General features: G+C 41.2%; 2 protein-coding genes across 2 annotated transcripts; one reads left to right on the top strand and one right to left on the bottom strand.

Moving 5' to 3' along the window:
• Positions 1-293: 293 nt before the first annotated feature.
• nt5m (5',3'-nucleotidase, mitochondrial) lies at positions 294-5,648 on the bottom strand. The gene is made up of 5 exons (XM_021564918.3): positions 4,757-5,648; positions 4,155-4,255; positions 3,336-3,396; positions 3,110-3,224; positions 294-2,926 (listed from the first exon to the last, which is right to left on the bottom strand). The coding sequence occupies exons 1-5, from the start codon at positions 5,024-5,026 to the stop codon at positions 2,787-2,789; spliced, it is 687 nt and encodes a 228-aa protein (XP_021420593.2). The 5' UTR covers positions 5,027-5,648; the 3' UTR covers positions 294-2,786.
• A 1,033-nt stretch (positions 5,649-6,681) lies between these two features.
• cops3 (COP9 signalosome subunit 3) lies at positions 6,682-21,054 on the top strand. The gene is made up of 12 exons (XM_021564916.3): positions 6,682-7,083; positions 8,135-8,264; positions 8,725-8,837; positions 9,925-9,974; positions 10,515-10,607; positions 10,730-10,909; positions 11,198-11,338; positions 13,999-14,172; positions 19,546-19,632; positions 19,771-19,884; positions 20,000-20,080; positions 20,301-21,054. The coding sequence occupies exons 1-12, from the start codon at positions 7,029-7,031 to the stop codon at positions 20,352-20,354; spliced, it is 1,272 nt and encodes a 423-aa protein (XP_021420591.1). The 5' UTR covers positions 6,682-7,028; the 3' UTR covers positions 20,355-21,054.
• The last annotated feature ends 747 nt before the right edge of the window (positions 21,055-21,801 follow it).

Below are 21,801 nucleotides of genomic sequence, written 5' to 3'. Positions count from 1 at the left end.
GAGTCAATGGGCCAGGAACCCTGTGGAACGCTTGACACCTTGTAGAGTCCATGCCTGGACAAAGAGGCTGTTCTGAGGGCGGTGGGGGAAACAACTCAATATTAGGAAGGTGTTCCTAATGTTTTGTATACCCATCGGGCGGCGCACAATTCACCAAGCGCCATCCGGGTTAGGGTTTGGCTGGGGTAGGCCATCATTGTAAATCAGAATTTGTTCTTAACTGACTTGCCTAGTTAAATGAAAGGTTAAACACAATAAAATGTATTATACAAAAAAATGACATCTATAAAGTATTGAATATTGCTATTTTCAATGTTGCATTCTTTATTCGATCTGTTAACGACAACATTTAGTATATTCTCTGTTCTCCAAAAAACACATTGACATAGATATCATCCAGCACCAAAGACATGAGACATTCATTGACAAGATGCAGTGACAGGCAGTGAACAGACTTTGTGAGATACAGTGGTTGACCTAGCAGTGGATTCTACACACATCGCTTAACCCTAACTCACCCCACAGACAGGGTCATCATCAGGGCAATCGTAACACTTAGGCTGTGTACGTACAGTATTTTCCAAAAGTCTTGACAACAACGCCTTCCCTTCATGACAACTGTAAAGACACTTGGAAGGGTAAAAAAATCAATTACAAGAGAATCCATGGCTTTTAAAATGTGATTAACATGAGAGATACGAGGAGAGGAAAGGAGGTGGCATTGGGGCACGAGGCTAGCTAATGAGGATACAACAGCATGCTGAAAGGGTTAGACTAAAACCAGTTAGAATCAGAGCCTTATAGAGTACCATAGTATGAGTCATAATACCCATACAACCTAAAACAGGGAAATGGTTCCAATAATTTCCCCACCATTTATTTGTCCCATAGGGGATTTTAGAAACACTTTAAATAAGGGCTGTGTTTCGTGTAGGCTTACCCTGGCATGAGGTTTTGCTAATTGTGAAAATCTCTCTAGTAATTTCTAAATCAATATATTCACCTATATTTACCCCCAAAAATGGTAATGCTAATTAGCTTCTAAACTGGCTATCATAAAGAACAACAAATGTCATGATGATCTGGATGAGACTGTCGAATCAAGGCAAAGGTAAGAATCTCTGGATTAACTATCTAATGTTAGCTAAATGTAGTAAATAATAAATAGGCTACATTTTTTTTAAATGGACAATTCTGTGAACTGTCTTGTGTACGTTTTAAATTGACACATTACCTGTTAGCAAAGGTATCATTAGAGATGACATGCAGGAGCTTGGAGGGATTTGTAGTTTTGAATGGTGTCTACTTTGATGCTGATTAGGATTTTTGAATCAGAGTAAATAGAGCCGAGTATATTGATAGAAGTCACCATGTACAAGAGAGATTTACATGTTTATCAAAATGTCACACCATGGTAAGCCTAAACGAAACAACCCTTATTTTAAGCGTTTCTAAAATCCACTATGGGAAAAATGTATGGTCGAAAAACAATTGGAACCATTTCCCTGTTTGACCGCTAGGTTTTATGGGTATTATGACACCTCCATTGTGGGCCTCTATAGAGGTCAGGCCAGAGCTAGCTATGCCCTCTATGTGAATCACTGGGGTAAGGGATACTCACAATAGGTGAACTAGCAATGAACAACATTAGCACCAATTTCAACTGTTTTGAAAATGTTTACAAAAGGCTAGAGACATTCAGTAAGTATAACTTCTTCAGTGGACCACTTTGTGACCACTCTCCGCGGAGTCAGCAGAATGTGGATGTTTCTGGTTTTCAGGGATACAGTATTTTCAACCAAACTTCCATTTCCCCCGAAAAACGTGGGGAGTCCGCTCAGGTGTCTTGCTACGCCTGCTACGTTAGGTTGCTTTGTGAATATACTTTAAGGCCTGTAAAGACACTTATGAAAAGAAATACATTTGTTTTGATGGAAGAGCTTGACCATATTTACAGCAGAGCGTATTGGATACTTTGAGGTGTAATAAGTAATGATATTTTTTTCAGTCAACCATTTTCTTGTCTCAAACAATAAGACACATAAGACTAATGCAAATCGATTACGTAATGTTAAAATTTGAAATAAAATAGGAAGGTTTAGCATGTCTTTATAATACATTTGATATATAATTTATATATTTTTTTAAATAAAGTATATTCACTTTTTCTAAATCTGTGTTTTAAATCCATAGACATTAAGTTAATATCATGCAACCTAGTCATATCTGTCATTCTCAATACTTGCCTGTGGATTGGTGGATGCTTTAAAACACTTTTAAAAATCTACCTAAACTAAGTTGAGAAAATAATATATAGGCTACAATTTGATCCATGTTGGCACAATGTTGGAACACAACATTTACAAAATGGAGTCACTCCTATACAGTATATGTGAAACAAAACTGTATTGCCCTCTGGCCAATGTCCTGGTCAACATACAAACAAAAATATGTAGAAGGAACAACTAATAATAGTCTTATACAACTATAAAGAGTGAGTCAAAACAGTAAACTATGCATTTACTCTCTACTCAATATTGTTGCTGGTCTTTCACTGCAATCATTTTCAGTATTTCTACCTCATGCTTCAGTCGATGTGTGCCCCCTAGTGGTAAAACAGATTCATATTCTCTGACATTGGCTAAATAAGGTACAGTAGAACCCTAAACTTCAAGTTCGAAACTGACTGTGGTGTATTAGTGGAGGTATTCACCCTTTGTACCCCAATACAGTGTAGGTAATCAGGGTGGAGAAGGGGAGGTTGATGTGTGTATGAGGGGGGCTCATCAGAGCCTCTTGTTCTCCAGGATGCCCCTCCAGTCATCTGCCCAAGAGAGCAGGCGCCGGTGGCTGGAGCTGGGAAGTATGTGCTTGTTGTGGCAGGCTGTAAATAGGATGTGCTCCCAGCTTGGGTTAGGCTCTACACCTGCAACAGAGGCACATCACAAAGGTCACGTGACGCTTGTAGATTAATCGAACAGTCAAATACTAACTACCGAAAACACCTATATGTATGACACTAGCATGCATATGGCGCCATCATATAAATACATGCACATATATTTACACGCACACAGTTTTCCAGCTTTGCTACAAACACTTGACTCACCGAGGATGTCTGGCTTGTCATCTATGAGGACGTCCCCAGTCACCACAGTCTTGTCTCTGGTTAGGATGATCTGGTCCAAGAAATCATAGCCCAGGTGCTTCTCTATCCAGGCATACTGAACACACAACAGGGAGAGCGCAAAGACCCAAACTATTGTTAGGAAGAGGTACCACAACCACCACTCGGCCTCCAGCCTAAAGGATTACTGTCTTGACTCCGAGCTTACCTTCTCACCAGGGCAGTGTATATAATGTTTTATAGGGCTGGTGCAAATAAAGACATCTGTGCTGGAAAACGGAGAAGAACACAACAGGGTTCATTTGTTTTCAAGGTAAATCTTCTACAACATGGCATTTTTGAAAGGTGAGCAAAGGGGATGTCCTAACATGAGGATACAGGCTAGTATTGGAACAGAGTTACTGTGAATGTACTGTTTCATGGTGAGGGCATTTGCTTGAGGTTAACTACTATATGGTTGTTGACATAAGGTCGGCCAAAATGAAACACTAAAGCAAAGGTTCCCTCTATAAAGACGGCGTGGTCCTCTGTAGCTGTTGGTAGAGCATGGCACTTGCAACAACCAAGATAGTGGGTACGATTCCTGGGATCACTCATACATAAAATGGACGCGTGGATGACTAAGTCGCTTTGGAGAAAAGCATCTGTCTGTTAATGTGCTATTAGCATGATGACATTTTAACACGGCAAATGCATACAGCAGAGCACACCATGACATAGCAGTTCCCTTCCTGAGAGGGTTACCATGCTACTCCAGGACCACCTGCCCGCCTTCTCCACCCTATTTGTTTATAGCCTATCGGGTGATGACTAAATGGCAAATAGTCTCTAGGTGAGGGTCAAAACATTGTAAAGCATGTTGGGAACACAAACAAAACAGCAATTCCTTCTCTTTGAACAGCTGACTCAATACAGCTGACTCACCGGGCAAGTGTCTTTGAAATAAATGTGAGTATTTTAAGAATATTTCGTAAGCTATGGTATTGTTCAGATATGGTTTGAATGACCATATATGGTTCAAACTTACTTCTCCATCTTAGCCATCTCCTTGACGGCCTGCACTCCTCCAGGAAGGGGCTCCAGCTCTATAAAGAAGTCCTTTGACTCCCAAATGCTGATGGCCTTCTCCTACAGTCAATATAGCCTCTGCTTATCATCCAGACTTTTACAGATTGTGTGTGTGTTAATTTATGGCAGACACTGAGGACCTAGACGCATGGCATACTTTAATACTCTCATTATACAATGAGAGTGTTATATACAATTACACAATAATAGGGATATGGGAGACATCTTTATCAAGTGCATGCTTGCTATGACTATACTGTGGAAATAGAGCACTGTCTGGAGAAACTGGGGTTGCATTATAAAGCAGAAATTAAAGCACTTTGTCGAGCCACCATGTGAGTAGGGGTTAACTCAGCACAAGGACTTTCTTATAAATCTGATCTGTGTGTGACTGGCATTTACAGAATTCGATGTATTGACAGCTGCTGCTCTTGAAACCTTTTGAACATGCAGGGGACTTCTGATGCAAATGAATGAGCGACATAATGCCAGACTATACAGACATTTAATGTATGGATATTTCCCGTTTTCAGACAGAATGCACAGTTCGGAACTACTTACACACAGGTCACTCCTCAAGTTCCCATACTGAGACGACACCCAGAATCCTCGTCTGTCCTCCAGGGTGATGTACGGTTCATTGGGGTACCTGGCCCGGTATTTCTTCAGGAATCCCCCTTCGAAGTCTGCAATGACGCCATCCATGTCCACTAGAACCCGAAGTCTCTTACCAGAGGATGAAGACATCTTCGCGGAAATATACTTGAACTGGTCATGGAGTAAGATCCTCCCTCTGTCGCGTAACGTTACTATCTTGGGCAGTAATGACATGATTTACTTGCCTCGCTGATTTCTGTCGGTGATCGAACGATGGCTTCAAGACTCACGAAGCGCGAGATAAGTATTCGAAAGTCCAGAAGATAAAAATGTGTTTTTCCTAATACTGATAGGGTGCCATTTAAACAAAATATATTTTGGGACGTTGCTAATGTAACTAACTATTTGACACGGTCAGCTATTTATTTATGGTTTCAACCTTTATTGCAATTGGTCAGGCTTTGGCAGCAAGCTAGCTAACGTTAGCACTACCGGTATATTGATTAGCGCACAGGGTCAAATTTGACCAATGCCTTTCAGCAATGTATTTGGACTTGTTTACGATTCTTGTCAGTATGGACTGGTTCTTCAGCAGTTAGTGTCGCATCTCACAACCATTGTCAGCCGCACAGCAGCTGTGAAATTGGGTACAAATACTCTTAGATGTGTCGCCTACTGTACAAAATCCTGCAGTCAAAGACAATGTCGTGAAACAAGATTACGCACGTGTCCTCAGTTTCTCAGTGGAGTTTAAAAAGGCATTCTTGTATCATGGAGTGTTAACTGGAAAACATCTACAACATTTAACTTTTTACATCAAAAGAAGCTGAGCATGCATGCAGCAGAGGGAGCAAAATAACAGGGAAGGGAGGAATCAGTCAGATTCAGGGTGTTTAATAGTCACATGTACAGGGTTTGCAGGTGTGATTGCAGGGTACAGTGAAAATCTTAGGTGCTGAGCTCCAACATGCAATACTAAGTGGAATAAAATAATGAAAATTGTAATAAAAACAACAATAGAAATAGCACTATATACACCATACAAACTGTAGCAGTGATTAATAAATACATGTCCATTAGAGTAAAGCCTGTTGAGGGGGTGGGAGAATGAGCAGCAAGACCATTGTGTGGGGACAAAGTGAAATAAGAGTAATAATATACATATTAACAACTGCATCAGTGATGAATGTCGTTGGGGTGGGGGCCCTCGGGGACAGGCCAAATTTCAGCTCTGGAGAACACAGGTGCTAGAATCTTTCCGGTTCCCACACAGCCATGAGTGCCATGAATCTGGCTAGCAAGACTACACAGGTGTGGTCAATGGGAAGACATATCCAATGAGGAGGCCCCAGAACAATGAAGATATTCTGAGAAGCAGCTACAGTTAAGAGTGGAGTGTGCTGGCCTATTGTGTGGTTTGATAATTGTCTGTGGTAGGGAGCAGGGGAGGTCTCTGGCTCGTTGCTAAGCTGCAGGGAGACGTTGAGTGTCCCCTTGTAGGGGCCCCCAATCTAGTTTTGCCAAATCACATCTGAAACAAGGCTAACGTTGTAGACATGATAATTCATGTATTATTTTAATTGTTGTACTGTACCATGTGTATCCTGTGAATATGACAAGTAAACTTGACTCTATACACACATACAGTCAAAAATACAGGTGCAGGGCTATTCAATTAACCTTGTGTTACTGGTGTCCCAGTCCTGATTTGAATCAGTCCGATTAGGGAAACAACAAAAAAACAGTACTGCCCTGTGGCCTCCACGGCTGCATTCGAGTGGGAAATCTCCAATTATATAATGTCTTTGCCTGCAACCCGGTTGCATCTGCACTGTACTTCCTGTGTTTACTAGTGTGTAATCCTTAAAGTGGTAGCACAGGGAGACAAATTCCCAATTAATAAAATTAATGATAGAACATAAAGACAATCAGCAGATGTTTTCAGGGGGTGTACGTTTCGAGCAAAGGAGGAAATAAACGGTAACAAACAGAAATAACTAGGTTTCTGGATAAATTTATATTTTGCGTTTAGCAAATCTGTGCCTGTCAATTTAAGAGCCTAAAGTTCCAACCGTAAATCTCGTTAGATCCCGTCTGTTCTTTCGAAGATCTCACGACACTTCTCTCTCTCAGTGGCGGCTGTGTTGCCCCCTGTCTCAGCCAGCACGGACGGAGTTGTTTCTGACATTTGAATGAAAAACAGTTTGAATTGCTACCACTTTGGACAGATGAAATAATGGCTTCAGCCTTGGAGCAGTTCGTGAACAATGTGCGGCAGCTCTCTGCTCAAGGTATGGACACTAAACAGGTTTTAGTTCTCAGACGAGCTGGAACTATTAGCTAATGCTACCCAATGGGTTACTGTGCTGTTATCATGTATAAATAGCTAGGCTAGGTAGCCAAACTGGATAGATCCGTTTTGCTTTATCATGTAAACACAGCGCTAAATTTATTGTTTTGGTGAACGAGGCCTCAAAAAAGTAGTTCACAAAGATGCGTTTTTACCCCGGGACACTAATATGTACCTCAAACAACACTGCAAACGAATACTTGTTTTAAAATCTTACTTTTTGTTTTTGTTAGAGAAAATAATTTCTGGGGTATGCCTTCCGGTAGTTCCGCCCTAAGCACGCGCGATTGGATGAAGAGCGCCATTGTCAAATGTTATTGGGCGACAGTCCCATCTGTAACGCAATATGCAATAGTTCCATTTGTAATGTACCCAGTGCAGGCCTTGACAGGACACTTGACCGGCCGATATATTTTACAGTTGCCAAGTACCTCAAGTCCACGATGATTTCATCCACGGGGGAAGTTCAGTAGCCGCAAACAATGTGAGCTATGCAGCTAGACCGCGTTCCATTCTAAAAACGTGCTCAATATTCTTAGTGCCACCCAATATTCTATTCTTTAAAACAAATATATATTACTAAATGATTAACGTTATCATTTACATATGCGGGTGTATTCAGTTGACATTCTGGCTATTTTGTTGGTACAGAGGTTTATAGAGGTTTGCTATTATAGTCTGTATTATATTGTTAGAAATAAGCGAGCAACATAATTAAATATTTATTTCTGACTATCATGGGCTTTCATCTCTGGGTAAGATGAGTGTAACGTGGGTCTGCTGTTGGACAGTAGAGTTTGGGAGGGCTCCATCTAAAAATGGGAGAAACACTTGTGTCAATTAAACTCTTTATGATATAGACTCTTCATCCTATATACCCACATGCACTCCCGTTTTTTATTTGGACCTGTACTCTTCAACCAGCTCTAATGGCTCAACTATCAAGTGTTGCATTGTTTGTTTTACCTATTGTCTTTACTGTTGCATATCAGGTCAGATGACACAGCTGTGTGAACTGATCAACAAGAGCGGGGAGCTGTTGGCCAAGAACCTGTCCCACCTGGACACTGTACTGGGGGCTTTGGACATCCAGGAGCACTCCTTGGGCGTGCTGGCTGTGCTGTGAGTAGCCTGCTCTCTTCTGCAGTTATCTAATCCTTGATCAATGATTTTATAAGTCAATCACTGATCTAGGATATGACTGAGTCAGTTTCTGCTTACTGTACCTGTGTGCATTTGAGGCTCATCTTACCTTATTTGCACTCACTGTATATATATACTTTTTGTTTTCTTTTGTTCTACTGTATTATTGACTGTATGTTTTTTTTATTCAATTTCTGTGTTGTTGTATGTGTCGAATTGCTATGCTTTATCTTGGCCGGGTCGCAGTTGCAAATGAGAACTTGTTCTCAACTAGCCTACCTGGTGAAATTATGAAAATATCACACAGATCAAGGTGTTAAAATAAAATTGTGTCTGTTGAAACTGGTTGTCTTTTACAGTCTACATTCTTTGTTTTAATACGGTGACAACATTTTTTTCTTGTGTACTCACGGCCAGTTTTCACTTTCCCTTCATAAAGGTTTGTGAAGTTCTCCATGCCAAACATCCCTGACTTTGAGACGCTCTTTTCCCAAGTCCAGCTCTTTATCAGTACCTGCAATGGGGAGCACATCAGATATGCAACAGACACTTGTAAGTCTAAACATAATTTATTTTTGGTTTCTAGAAGCCATGTATTGATGTGTTTACTCCATACGGTGTTAACGTCTTGTAGTGATGGAAGTGTTTCCTAAGCAATGTGGATAATGTTTTTCAAGGTCAAATGATCAGGGCAAAATGTATTTCGCTTGAACCTGTTAAACCAGGGGTTCGCAGATTTTTTTTTGCCCTGCAACCCCATTTGACATCAACATTTCTTGCGACCCCACCATGTGGGAAAAAAGAGGTAATCAACGGCCAATGTTTACTTTTTTAAATTGGGTTTATGACAGTCTATTACATATCAGCCTGACAGTATTTTTCTGGACAGTATTTCAATCTGAGGAAGCAAAGTTTGAAGTGACTGTAATGCATCAAAGGTATTGGGATGTTCAGAAGATCATCAGGCAATAACTGCAATGGAATCGGGGAGGGGACTGTGGATCTGTCCCTGTACGTTAGTCACACGCGAGTCAGACCGCACTGGCCCGATTTTTGATGCAACTTGGGTGAATGATGCGTCTTGTAGAGATCCGGCATTTACAAAATGATACTGATTGGCCCAAGGCGGGAGCTGTAGTAATGAACTGAAATGTGTGATATCCCAATTGGCTCAAGGGGGTGTGCTGCATCATTCGTGGGGGTGACATGTTTTCTTGTTTTGTATGATGATCTGTGTAGAAAAGAACGTCATTGTTGGTGTTCTTTTCCCTGTCTGATTTTGTGCCTAATGATTTAGTGTTCTAATGAGTCCTGCTCGGCTTGTGGTCATTGTAGAGGGAAACAGAAGATGGGTACGGGTTCCTGAGAGCGTTATCTTTCAGTGATGTGGTTGTAATATTTTGTAGCATAAACCGTTCAAAAGGATAGAGACACATTTTGTAGGAAGCAAACAGAAATGGCTCTGTTAATTACAACCGCATCTAGCGGCTACCAGAGATTAGATATAACTGCGATTCTATGAACCAAGCACAATTATTCTGTATTTTTTCCCCCAGAGTTTCTCGCGATCCCATTTTCATATCCGGTGACCCCAAGTTTGGGAAATGCAAAACCCACTATTTGATTTTTCTCTCCACAGTTGCCGGCCTCTGCCATCAGTTGACAAACGCCCTTGTAGAACGGAAACAGGTAAGTCTTGCCAAAATGGGAGCAACACATTTCAATCAGAAGAGCTAATGCATGAACTTACTTGTCGATTAACTTGGTCTGTTTGAAAAAAGGACTTGTGTTTTTGCAAGATAAGACCCAGCTTATGTCATTACTACTCTACATGATTTAGAAAAAACATAAAGCCAACCAATGAGAAAGCATATTGGTTCATTCTATTTTATATAAGTTTAATGCAGCAGTTTTTTCAAAGAAGGATAGAATTGGCTCTGTTAATTCCATGCTTGGATATTTTATTTGTAATCACAGCAGTAGAGGGTATGTGAAACAGATGTGTGCCAGACAACTCAGGGTAAAATGATCGTACCAAGGCTCAAACCTGTGGACCTCTGTCTTGCTAGCACACGTGATCGCCCTGCTTGGCAACGTACTATCCAGTTATGCCACCAAAACGGAACCTCGATGGCACCATTGGCGACATTTCAAGCTAGCTGTGGAGTGAGTTCATGGCACATTGTTGTCTCTGTTACATTTGGTTTAATGCATCTCTTTCCTTCACAGCCATTGAGAGGCGTCGGCATTCTAAAACAGGCAATAGACAAAATGCAGATGAACACAAACCAACTTACCTCAGTTCATGCGGACCTGTGTCAGGTGTGTAACCGCTTCATGTCAACTGGCTCTTTGGACTTTACATGATTATTGAAATGTATTGATGCTTGGCTATGAGACTAAGCATGAATGAGCTCTCCATTATTTTGTGTGTACATCCACAGCTGTGCTTGTTAGCAAAGTGCTTCAAGCCTGTCCTCCCATTTCTTGAGCTTGACATGATGGACATCTGTAAGGAAAATGGCGCCTACGACGCAAAGCACTTTCTATGTTACTACTATTACGGAGGCATGATCTACACAGGTCTGAAGAACTTTGAAAGAGCACTGTATTTTTATGAACAGGTACTGGCTTATTTGAGAATCTAAAATGTGTGTGCTAAAGCTGTTTTGGATGTGTGTTCCTGTTATCGAAAGTGAATTGATTTAGCAGACTACTAGTAACACATTTGTTCATCTTAATACCATTTGAAATGACCTTTTTTAAGTGACTATTTTGATACTGTGCATGCATGCAGTAGTCAAGTACACTACACCTCGCGTTGACGTTGAATCTGTTAGGGCTTTGACTTGGCTGTAGTTGGTTTACGTCTCTAATTCCATTGTGTGATATTCTTATGCCCCCCTCCCAAGGCAATAACCACTCCAGCTATGGCAGTCAGTCACATCATGTTGGAGGCCTATAAGAAGTACATCCTGGTCTCCTTGATTCTACACGGCAAAGTGCAGCAGCTCCCCAAATACACATCACAGATAGTTGGGAGGTTCATAAAGGTGAGAGTGAATATATTTGACATCCTTAGATGTGCCATTACATCTCGAACACTAGAACCGCTGGGGCTCGAGGGACCCCCCCCCAGTCATTCAGACTGCACCAGTCTAACGGTGTAATTAATACATCATATATATGCTATCGCAAAACAATATGATTTGGTTGTATTTATGAAGGTCTTACGAACATTAGAATAAGAAAACAAAATGTTCAAATAACACAATAGCATTTTCATTAGTTTGTTACTGTACACTATATTTAAAAAGAAAAAGCACCAACATTCAAGTGTGGAGTACCTTTTTAAGTATGAAACAGGAAGCATACGTGTTGGATCGCGGTAACACCAACCAAATGATGTGGCCAAATGATAAAAACACCAGTAGCCTAAACATCATAAGTGTGCCTGATGAGTAATGAAAATCAGCACAAAAGCAATAATGGTATTATTTATTTATTTATTTATTTACATTTATTTAGCTAGGCAAGTCAGTTGAGAACAAATTCTTATTTTCAATGATGGCCTAGGAACAGTGGGTTAACTGCCTTGCTCAGGGTCAGAACAACAGATTTTTCCCTTGTCAGCTCGGGGACTCGATCTTGCAACCTTTCGATTATTAGTCCAACGCTTTAACCACTAGGCTACCCTGCCGCCCCATTATAATGAATATAAGTGTTGATATGACAGCAGTAAACACAAATCGTCAGTTATTGTCAGCTTGTGCTTACATGTTGTGCTGCTTCATGCAATGGCATCAGTTGGAGGGTGTTCATGTCACAAACGAAAGCTGGTGAGTGCGTTGCAGGTGTTTTTTTGCTTGCAACACTCTGATATTTTTGTGCTAATAATCAGCTGCAGCATTGTCACCGGCTTTGTTTTGTCCTGTCTCACCGTTTTCATCTGGTGGTGGCACAGCCACCTGCTCACTATTCTGGCTTTTTTTAACGATTAGGCCTCGGAGGTGAAGGTTCAGGCTGAGGCTCAGAATCAGAAGAATAATCATCAGAGACGTCATGATTCATTTCTTCCCCTGCCTTCTGAGTCGTTTTCTTTCAGATCTTGTAGCAAATGTGCATCCATTAGTCTTCTTGCCACTGTAAATTACACACACTCTCACTGTGTACTCCAAGTAGACCAGAGTAGACTAATTGGATTGGGTGGACTGATATAGGGTACATGCCAGGGTTTCCGTTAGGAAACTGGCAGCATTTTAATTTACCGGACATTTTGAGAAATTTACTGCACCCAAATGCATTGGGTGCGCAACTGGTGCTCAGAATGACAGTCCGATCAGAACGTTTAGCTTAAACTGTTGATAAACTATTATTTCTTCACATAAGCGCAGCAATGCGCGCAAGGCAGTAGGGTAACCACAAATGTTTGTTCCATAATGCAATTAACTGGAAAACATCGGTGTCAAAGCGCACTGCATGTGCGAGCGCTTTCATGTGACAGAGATGAAAATATCTTTAAAATAAATAATTTAGAGAGGGGAGATCTAGTATGCAACAACTAGCATAGGTTGCTAATTTGACTAGGATTGTGCCTTTGGCTACTGGACAATGAAAGAAAGTTGATATCAAATAATTGCCTCCAGGGATATGATCAAATTTAGGCTACTTTGAAGCAAGGTGAGACCTCATAATATGTAGTAAAACGTTCAGGTTTCAAACAATTAAATATGTTTTCAAAATGCATACTGCCTCCAGCTCATTGCAAAGTGGTGTGTGACGTGCTGATGAAGCCTGTTCTGTTGCCTATGCATGCTGTTTGAGATGCTGAAGCAGCAGCTCACGCTGTCTGACAGATTTTCCACTCAAAGGCTCTGTATACTGTAGGCCTAGGTGTGTGATCCATAAGATACATAACGAATATACTGTACACGCGCCAATTTAATTGTACAAAATGATGCAGTGTCACCTATAGACCGATAAGCATGACCAGTCAAATGTATTCCCATCGACTGTTATTTCCATCAATGAATAGGTTAAAAAGCCTTATTTCGCAATGGGATTTTTCCTTCTTCTCTGGGATAATTCGCCAGTGCCAATTTTGATTTATCTGCTTTTCAACAAAGAATATCGGCCAAAAGCCGGCAGTTACGGCTAACTGAAACCCTGGTACATAGCATTTTTTGGATTACAGTTAGAATAGATGAATTCAATAAAATGGTCTGTTCTTCATTCACAATTAGTGACTACATAGTTATGCGTCTTTTGCTTCCCCTTGCTCATCAATTCACCCATTTGCCCCCATCACACTTTACTTCATTTATTTAATCTGTTGACGTGTGAAATTAGTTTTGGTTTAGGTTCAGTTTTGAGGCAATCTGCAGGGTGATTATCAACTGAGCACTGCACCTTCAACTATCGGGAGAAGGAGCGTAGCAGGACCTACTGTTGGGAGGAGGGGCAACAGGAAAACGATAAAAAAAATGACATGCCCTCCTTAAACTGTCTGTAACTCCAGTCTGTCTGATATTAATATTCTAATATAGAGTCAAGGTCGGAGGGGGGCATGACTTTAAAAATGGCAGAGTAATCATTTATTTACATTTTATGAACAGTCCAAATAACTGCTTTAGCTATTCTAGTGTTGTGCTTCTTGTACTATATACTATACATATGACATAGTATTACATATTCTACTGCTTTGTTTCTGCAGCCTCTCAGCAACGCCTACCATGAGCTTGCTCAGGTGTACGCCACCAACAACCCAGCAGAACTGCGCACACAGGTGAACAAACACAGCGAGACCTTCACACGCGACAACAATACAGGCCTTGTCAAGCAGTGCCTGTCATCCCTCTACAAGAAGAATATACAAAGGCTAACAAAGGTATACTTCCTTCCCTTACCACATGTCACCCTTAGCCAAGATATCCTTCCCTCACCCCACCCGAGCCACAGCCTGTTCACCCCGCTACCATCAAGAAGGTGGAGACAGTACAGGTGCATCAAAGCTATGACCGAGAGCCTGGAAAAACAGCTTCTATCTCCTGGCCATCAGACTGTTAGAGTCCCCAACTAGCCGGCTTACGCCCAGTACCCTGCCCTGAACTTTAGTCACTGTTACTAGCCGGCTACCACCCGACACTCAACCTTGCACCTTAGACACTGCTGCCCTATGTACAAAGTCATTGAACACTAGTCACTTTAATAATGTTTACATATTGTTTTACCCTCTTCATACATACATACTGTATTCTAGTCGAGGCTCATCCTATTTACAGTGCATTCGGAAAGTATTCAGACCCCCTGACTTTCACATTTTGTTACGTTACAGCCTTATTCTAAAATGGATTTTACACACAATAACCCATAATGACAAAAAAACTGAAATATCACAGTTACGTAAGTATTCAGACCCTTGACACAGTACTTTGTTGAAGCACCTTTGGCAGCGATTACAGCCTCGAGTCCTCTTAGGTATGACGCTACAAGCTTGGCCCAGCTGTATTTGGAGTTTCTCCCATTCCTCTCTGCAGAGCTTCTCAAGCTCTGCCAGGTTGGATGGGGAGTGTAGCTGCACAGCTATTTTCAGGTCTCTCCAGAGATGTTCGATTGGGTTCACGTCCGGGCTCTGGCTGGGCCACACAAGGACATTCAGAGACTTGTCCCGAATGTGCGTAGGGTCGTTGTCCCAGTTTCAGGTCCTGAGTGCTCTTGAGCAAGTTTTCTTCAAGGATCTCTCTGTACTTTGCTCCATTCATCTTTCCCTTGATCCTGACTAGTCTTTCCTGTCCCTGCCACTGAAAGACAACTCCACAGCATGATGCTGCCACCACCATTCTTCACCGTAGGTATGGTGCCAGGTTTCCTCCAGACATGACGCTTGGCATTCAGGCCAAAGAGTTCATTCCTGGTTTCATCAGACCAGAGAATCTTGTTTCTCATGGTCAGAGTCCTTTCCAAGCGGGCTGTCTGTCGGGTTCTTGGTCACCTCCCTGACCAAGGTCCTTCTCCCCCGATTGCTCAGTTAGGATGGGCGGCCAGCTCTAGGAAGAGTCTTGGTGGTTCCACACTTCTTCCATTTTTAAGAATGATGGAGGCCACTGCTTTCTTGGGGACCTTCAATGCTGCAGACATTTTTTGGTACCCTTCCCCAGATCTGTACCTCGACACAATCCTGTCTGGGAGCTCTATTGACAAGTCCTTCCACCTCATGGCTTGGTTTTTGCTCTGACATGCACTGTCAACTGTGGGACCTTATATAGATGGACACACCACGCCTTTCCAAATCATGTCCAATCAATTGAATTTACCACAGATGGACTCCAATCAAGTTGTAGAAACATCTCAAGGATGGTCAATGGAAACAGGGTGCACCTGACCTCGAGTTTGAGTCTCATAGCGAAGAGTTTGAGTACTTATGTAAATAAGGTATTTCATTTTTTTTTATACATTTGCAGAAATTTCTTAACAGTTTTTGTTTTGTCATTAGGGGCTGTTGTGTGTGTGTAGGGTTGATTGATAAAAAATTAAAATAAAATATATATATATATATATATATATTATGTGATACATTTTAGAATAAGGCTGTAACGTATCAAAATGTGGAAACAGTCAAGGTGTCTGAAATCTTTCTGAATGCATTGTAACTACTGCTGTACACACCTTTTCTATTCATATACAGTTGAAGTTGGAAGTTTACATACACTTAGGTTGGCGTCATTAAAACTAGTTTTTCAACCACTCCACAAATTTCTTGTTAACAAACTATGATTATGGCAAGTCGGTTAGGACATCTACTTCGTGCATGACACAAGTGATTTTTCCAACAATTGTTTACCGACAGATTATTTCACTTATAATTCACTGTATCACAATTCCAGTGGGTCAGAGGTTTACATACACTAAATTGACTGTGCCTTTTAAACAGCTTGGAAAATTGCAGAAAATGATGTCATGGCTTTAGAAGCTTATGATGGGCTAATTGACATAATTTGAGTCAATTGGGGGTGTACCTGTGGATGTATATCAAGGCCTACCTTCAAACTCTGTGCCTCTGCTTCACATCATGGGAAAATCTAAAGAAATCAGCCAAGACCCCAGAAAAATATATTTAGACCTCCACAAGTCTGGTTCATCCTTGGGAGAAATGTCCTAACGCCTGAAGGTACCACGTTCATCTGTACAAACAATAGTACACAAGTATAAACACCATGGGACCACGCAGCCGCCATACCGCTCAGGAAGGAGACGCGTTCTGTTTCCTAGAGATGAACGTACTTTGGTGCGAAAAGTGCACATCAATCCCGGGAACCTCAGCAAAGGACCGTGTGAAGATGCTGGAGGAAACGGGTACAAAAGTATCTATATCCACAGTAAAACTATATCGCCATAACCTGAAAGGCTGCTCAGCAAAAAAGAAGCCACTGCCCCAAAACTGCCATAAAAAAGCCAGACTACGGTTTGCAACTGCACATGGGGACAAAGATTGTAGATTGATGAAACAAAAATAGAACCGTTTGGCCATAATGACAATCGTTATGTTTGGAGGAAAAAGGGGAGGCTTGCAAGCCGAAGAACACCATCCCAACCTTGAAGCATGGGGGTGGCAGCATCATGTTGTGGGGGTGCTTTGCTGCAGGAGGGACTGGTGCACTTCACAAAATAGATGGCATCATGAGGCAGGACAATTATGTGATTATATTGAAGCAACATCTCAAGACGTCATTGATTGCAATGGGTCTTCCAAATGGACAATGACCCCAAGCATACTTCCAAAGTTGGGTCAAAATGGCTGAAGGACAACTAAGTCAAGGTATTGGAGTGGCCATCACAAAGCCCTGACCTCAATCCTATAGAAAATATATGGGCAGAACTGAAAAAGCATGTGTGAGCAAAGAGGCCTACAAACCTGACTCAGTTACACCAGCTCTGTCAGGAGGAATGGGCCAAAATTCACCGAACTTATTGTGGGAAGCTTATGGAAGTCTACCCAAAACGTTTGATTCAAGTTAAACAATTTAAATGCATTGCTACCAAATACTAATTGAGTGTATGTAAATTTCTGACCCACTGGGGATGTGATGAAAGAAATAAAAGCTGAAATAAATAATTCTCTCTACTATTATTCTGACATGTCACATCCTTAAAATAAAGTGGTGATCCTAACTGACCTAAGACAGGGAATGTTTACTAGGATTAAATGTCAGAAATTGTGAAAAACTGAGTGTAAATGTAGTTGGCTAAGGTGTATGTCATCTTCCGACTTCAGCTGTAGACACGACCAATCAAATTTGACTATCAACTCAGCCCAAATATATCCTCCCACAACCTCCAAATGGACTTAGTCTTTTACCTCAATATACAGTGCCTTGTGAAAGTATTCGGCCCCCTTGAACTTTGCGACCTTTTGCCACATTTCAGGCTTCAAACATAAAGATATAAAACTGTATTTTTTTTGTGAAGAATCAACAACAAGTGGGACACAATCATGAAGTGGAACGACATTTATTGGATATTTCAAACTTTTTTAACAAATCAAAAACTGAAAAATTGGGCGTGCAAAATTATTCAGCCCCTTTACTTTCAGTGCAGCAAACTCTCTCCAGAAGTTCAGTGAGGATCTCTGAATGATCCAATGTTGACCTAAATTACTAATGATGATAAATACAATCCACCTGTGTGTAATCAAGTCTCCGAATAAATGCACCTGCACTGTGATAGTCTCAGAGGTCTGTCAAAAGTGCAGAGAGCATCATGAAGAACAAGGAACACACCAGGCAGGTCCGAGATACTGTTGTGAAGAAGTTTAAAGCCGGATTTGGATACAAAAAGATTTCCCAAGCTTTAAACATCCCAAGGGGCACTGCAAATCTACCAAGACCTGGCCGTCCCTCCAAACTTTCAGCTTATACAAGGAGAAGACTGATCAGAGATGCAGCCAAGAGGCCCATGATCACTCTGGATGAACTGCAGAGATCTACAGCTGAGGTGGGAGACTCTGTCCATAGGACAACAATCAGTCGTATATTGCACAAATCTGGCCTTTATGGAAGAGTGGCAAGAAGAAAGCCATTTCTTAAAGATATCCATAAAAAAGTGTTGTTTAAAGTTTGCCACAAGCCACCTGGGAGACACACCAAACATGTGGAAGAAGGTGCTCTGGTCAGATGAAACCAAAATTGAACTTTTTGGCAACAATGCAAAACGTTATGTTTGGCGTAAAAGCAACACAGCTGAACACATCGTCCCCACTGTCAAACATGGTGGTGGCAGCAACATGGTTTGGGCCTGCTTTTCTTCAGCAGGGACAGGGAAGATGGTTAAAATTGATGGGAAGATGGATGGAGCCAAATACAGGACCATTCTGGAAGAAAACCTGATGGAGTCTGCAAAAGACCTGAGACTGGGACGGAGATTTGTCTTCCAACAAGACAATGATCCAAAACATAAAGCAAAATCTACAATGGAATGGTTCAAAAATAAACATATCCAGGTGTTAGAATGGCCAAGTCAAAGTCCAGACCTGAATCCAATCGAGAATCTGTGGAAAGAACTGAAAACTGCTGTTCACAAATGCTCTCCATCCAACCTCACTGAGCTCGAGCTGTTTTGCAAGGAGGAATGGGAAAAAATGTCAGTCTCTCGATGTGCAAAACTGATAGAGACATACCCCAAGCGACTTACAGCTGTAATCGCAGCAAAAGGTGGCGCTACAAAGTATTAACTTAAGGGGGCTGAATAATTTTGCACGCCCAATTTTTCAGTTTTTGATTTGTTAACAAAGTTTGAAATATCCAATAAATGTCGTTCCACTTCATGATTGTGTCCCACTTGTTGATTCTTCACAAAAAAATACAGTTTTATATCTTTATGTTTGAAGCCTGAAATGTGGCAAAAGGTCGCAAAGTTCAAGGGGGCCGAATACTTTCGCAAGGCACTGTACCTCCCTCTACTTAAATATACCCCCTTTAGCTCATGTATCTTCTTAACCTCAAATGCCCCCCTTACCTCACATATACCTCCCTCCTAATGTCTACCAATAGTCCCACTCACCTTAAATACTTCACCTTTACCCCTAACATACCATTCTCATCCCTAATATCCCTCCATCCGCATTCAGCTATATTCAAAATATACCATCTGTCCTTCACCTCAAATGAACCTTCCACATCCCTATCTTCTCCCTGTTACCAGGGTGTAAACAAAGTTTTTCAAGTAAATGGTCAGATTGTATATGACCACCGTTCTATTTTTGCAGACTTTCTTGACTCTGTCCTTGCAAGACATGGCAAGTCGAGTGCAGCTGTCAGGGCCCCAGGAGGCGGAGAAGTATGTCTTGCACATGGTAAGCCAACGCGACCGCAGGAGGAAAGGCATGCTGTATCTCAGTACTCCTAAGAACACTCACTTTTGAATATCTGAAAGAAAATAGGCTTTACCTGATTTGGATTTTTCCATTGGTTACGTTTTCTGTTCCTTACAGATTGAAGATGGCGAGATCTATGCCAGTATCAACCAAAAGGATGGCATGGTCTGTTTCCATGACAACCCGGAGAAATACAACAACCCCGCAATGCTTCACAAAATTGACCAAGAGGTAAGAGAATAGCAGTGTTGATTATCTATCCTTGTATGAAAATGACTGAGGTACAATGGTGTCTCTTTTGGTAATGTTTTAGTGAAGTAAATGCCTTGTTCTGTGTCCTTCACAGATGCTGAAGTGTATAGAGCTGGATGAGAAACTAAAGTCCATGGATCAAGAAATCACAGTAAACCCGCAGTTTGTGCAGAAGGTAAAAAGCAACTGTTCCGTTTTCTAGGCTCCTCTAGAGGTTTTCCAAGAGGAGTATATTTGAAATTCAGGTGTTTGAGGTGTTTTTTTTTGTTGTTTTTTTTGAATATATATTTTTTTATCCCATTCTAAGACATGAAGTAGCTATATGAAACGTGTGGTCTTCCAATTATTAGTATAGAAATTATTACTAATGGTTAGCATCACATTGTGTGTTTCAGAGTATGGGAACGCAGGAGGATGATGTAGGCAGCAAAACGTCAAGTTACTCCTGAGGGCCATGGACAGGGGAGAACACTGCCACCCTTCAGGTTCTCATTGGATTACTTTTTTTAAAAGTGGAAAAACATTCTATTGAGTATGGACATTGGTCAAGGAAAATCTAAATGTGTGGAATGATAATTTGGTTATTTCTTTCACGGTGTCTTGAGGAAACCTAAACAAAAAAACAATTTTGTCAGTGTTTTATTTATCATTGTTCAGGCGGAAGAGCCACTGCTGCATTAACAACCATAATAATAAAAACTGGACTTATTTGTTCAAAAGGAATGTGTGCTAAAGCACCGTTTTTCTGTTGCATGATATATATTTTTTTTAGGAATTTCCTTATAGGATAACATGCAACATTTGAGGAAATCTTAAGTCTCATGTTTCGAAGATCAGTAATTTCCCTCAACCTGCTAGACACATTTTCTGGTATATCACATGGAGATTTGACAACAAAAACAAGGCTGTACTTCTGCCCATGAACAAATGTAGAGAGGATAGTACAGCTTAAAAAAATAAAACAATTGGTGCACTGTTTTTTTCCATCCCCTAGAGGTCTCTCGTGTACTGTGTTGTACTGTAGTTTGCATTTACTGCAGGTGGGATGAGCTCTGAGCTGGAGTCATACTTATCTGTTATCTGGAAGGACTCAAGAATACATTGATTCAGTAAATTGACACAATTTTGGATTAAATGGATCACATCACATTCCTGTTTTGTCAGCAGTGTTTACCGTAGTCTTCTGATATTCTGTGCTACTTATGCCTCAGCTATTTGTGCAGTGTTTCGTTTGTCATATGTGAACGGAGAGATGTAGGATTTATTGTATTGCAAAGCCTCAACTTCACCCATTCATGTCCATAAGACATTTTTAAATGTCCTTTGGTACACTTGTTCTCTGAGCTTACTGATGCATCATTTGAAGAAGAGAAAAAAAGTATCGGCCAAAGCCTATGTATACAATGTGAGTTTTTGGTATTGTACTACATTTCATTAATCAAGTCATGTGAATACATGTTCAAATGATCAGATCTTAATAATGTTTGATATATAGATTGCCTGGATGTGTGTGTCCTATCCATCTACACAAAAAAAGCAGAGTGCTGAAGCAGGTAAAAAATCACCTGTCCTCAGTGCCAAACACTCACTACCGAGTTCCAAATGGCCTCTGGAAGCAAGGTCAGGACAATAACTGTGCGTCGGGAGCTTCATGAAATGGGTTTCCATGGCCGAGCAGCTGCACACGAGCCTAAGATCACCATGCCAAGCGTTGGCTGGAGTGGTGTAAAGCTCGCCACAATTAGACTCTTGAGCAGTGGAAATGCGTTCTCTGGAGTGATGAATCACGCGTCACCATCTGGCAGTCCGATGGACGAATCTGAGTTTTGCGGATGCCAAGAGAATGCTACCTGCCTGAATGCATAGTGCCAACTGTAAAGGTTGGTGAAGGAGGAA

The sequence above is a fragment of the Oncorhynchus mykiss genome, chromosome 16, assembly GCF_057628025.1.
Source record: "Oncorhynchus mykiss isolate SJ-2025 chromosome 16, ASM5762802v1, whole genome shotgun sequence".
Taxonomy (NCBI): Eukaryota; Metazoa; Chordata; class Actinopteri; order Salmoniformes; family Salmonidae; genus Oncorhynchus; species Oncorhynchus mykiss.
This window is presented reverse-complemented; position numbering and strand designations above follow the sequence as displayed.

Excerpts from the sequence above, each read along its gene's own strand:
- nt5m (XM_021564918.3), bottom strand. The coding sequence starts at position 5,026 with ATGTCATTACTGCCCAAGATAGTAACGTTACGCGACAGAGGGAGGATC. Across the intron at positions 3,397-4,154 it reads GAGATGGCTAAGATGGAGAA|CACAGATGTCTTTATTTGCA; the intron begins GTAAGTTTGAAC and ends TCCGTTTTCCAG. Across the intron at positions 3,225-3,335 it reads TACACTGCCCTGGTGAGAAG|TATGCCTGGATAGAGAAGCA; the intron begins GTAAGCTCGGAG and ends TTGTGTGTTCAG.
- cops3 (XM_021564916.3), top strand. The coding sequence starts at position 7,029 with ATGGCTTCAGCCTTGGAGCAGTTCGTGAACAATGTGCGGCAGCTCTCT. Across the intron at positions 9,975-10,514 it reads CCCTTGTAGAACGGAAACAG|CCATTGAGAGGCGTCGGCAT; the intron begins GTAAGTCTTGCC and ends TTTCCTTCACAG. Across the intron at positions 10,910-11,197 it reads CACTGTATTTTTATGAACAG|GCAATAACCACTCCAGCTAT; the intron begins GTACTGGCTTAT and ends CCCCCTCCCAAG.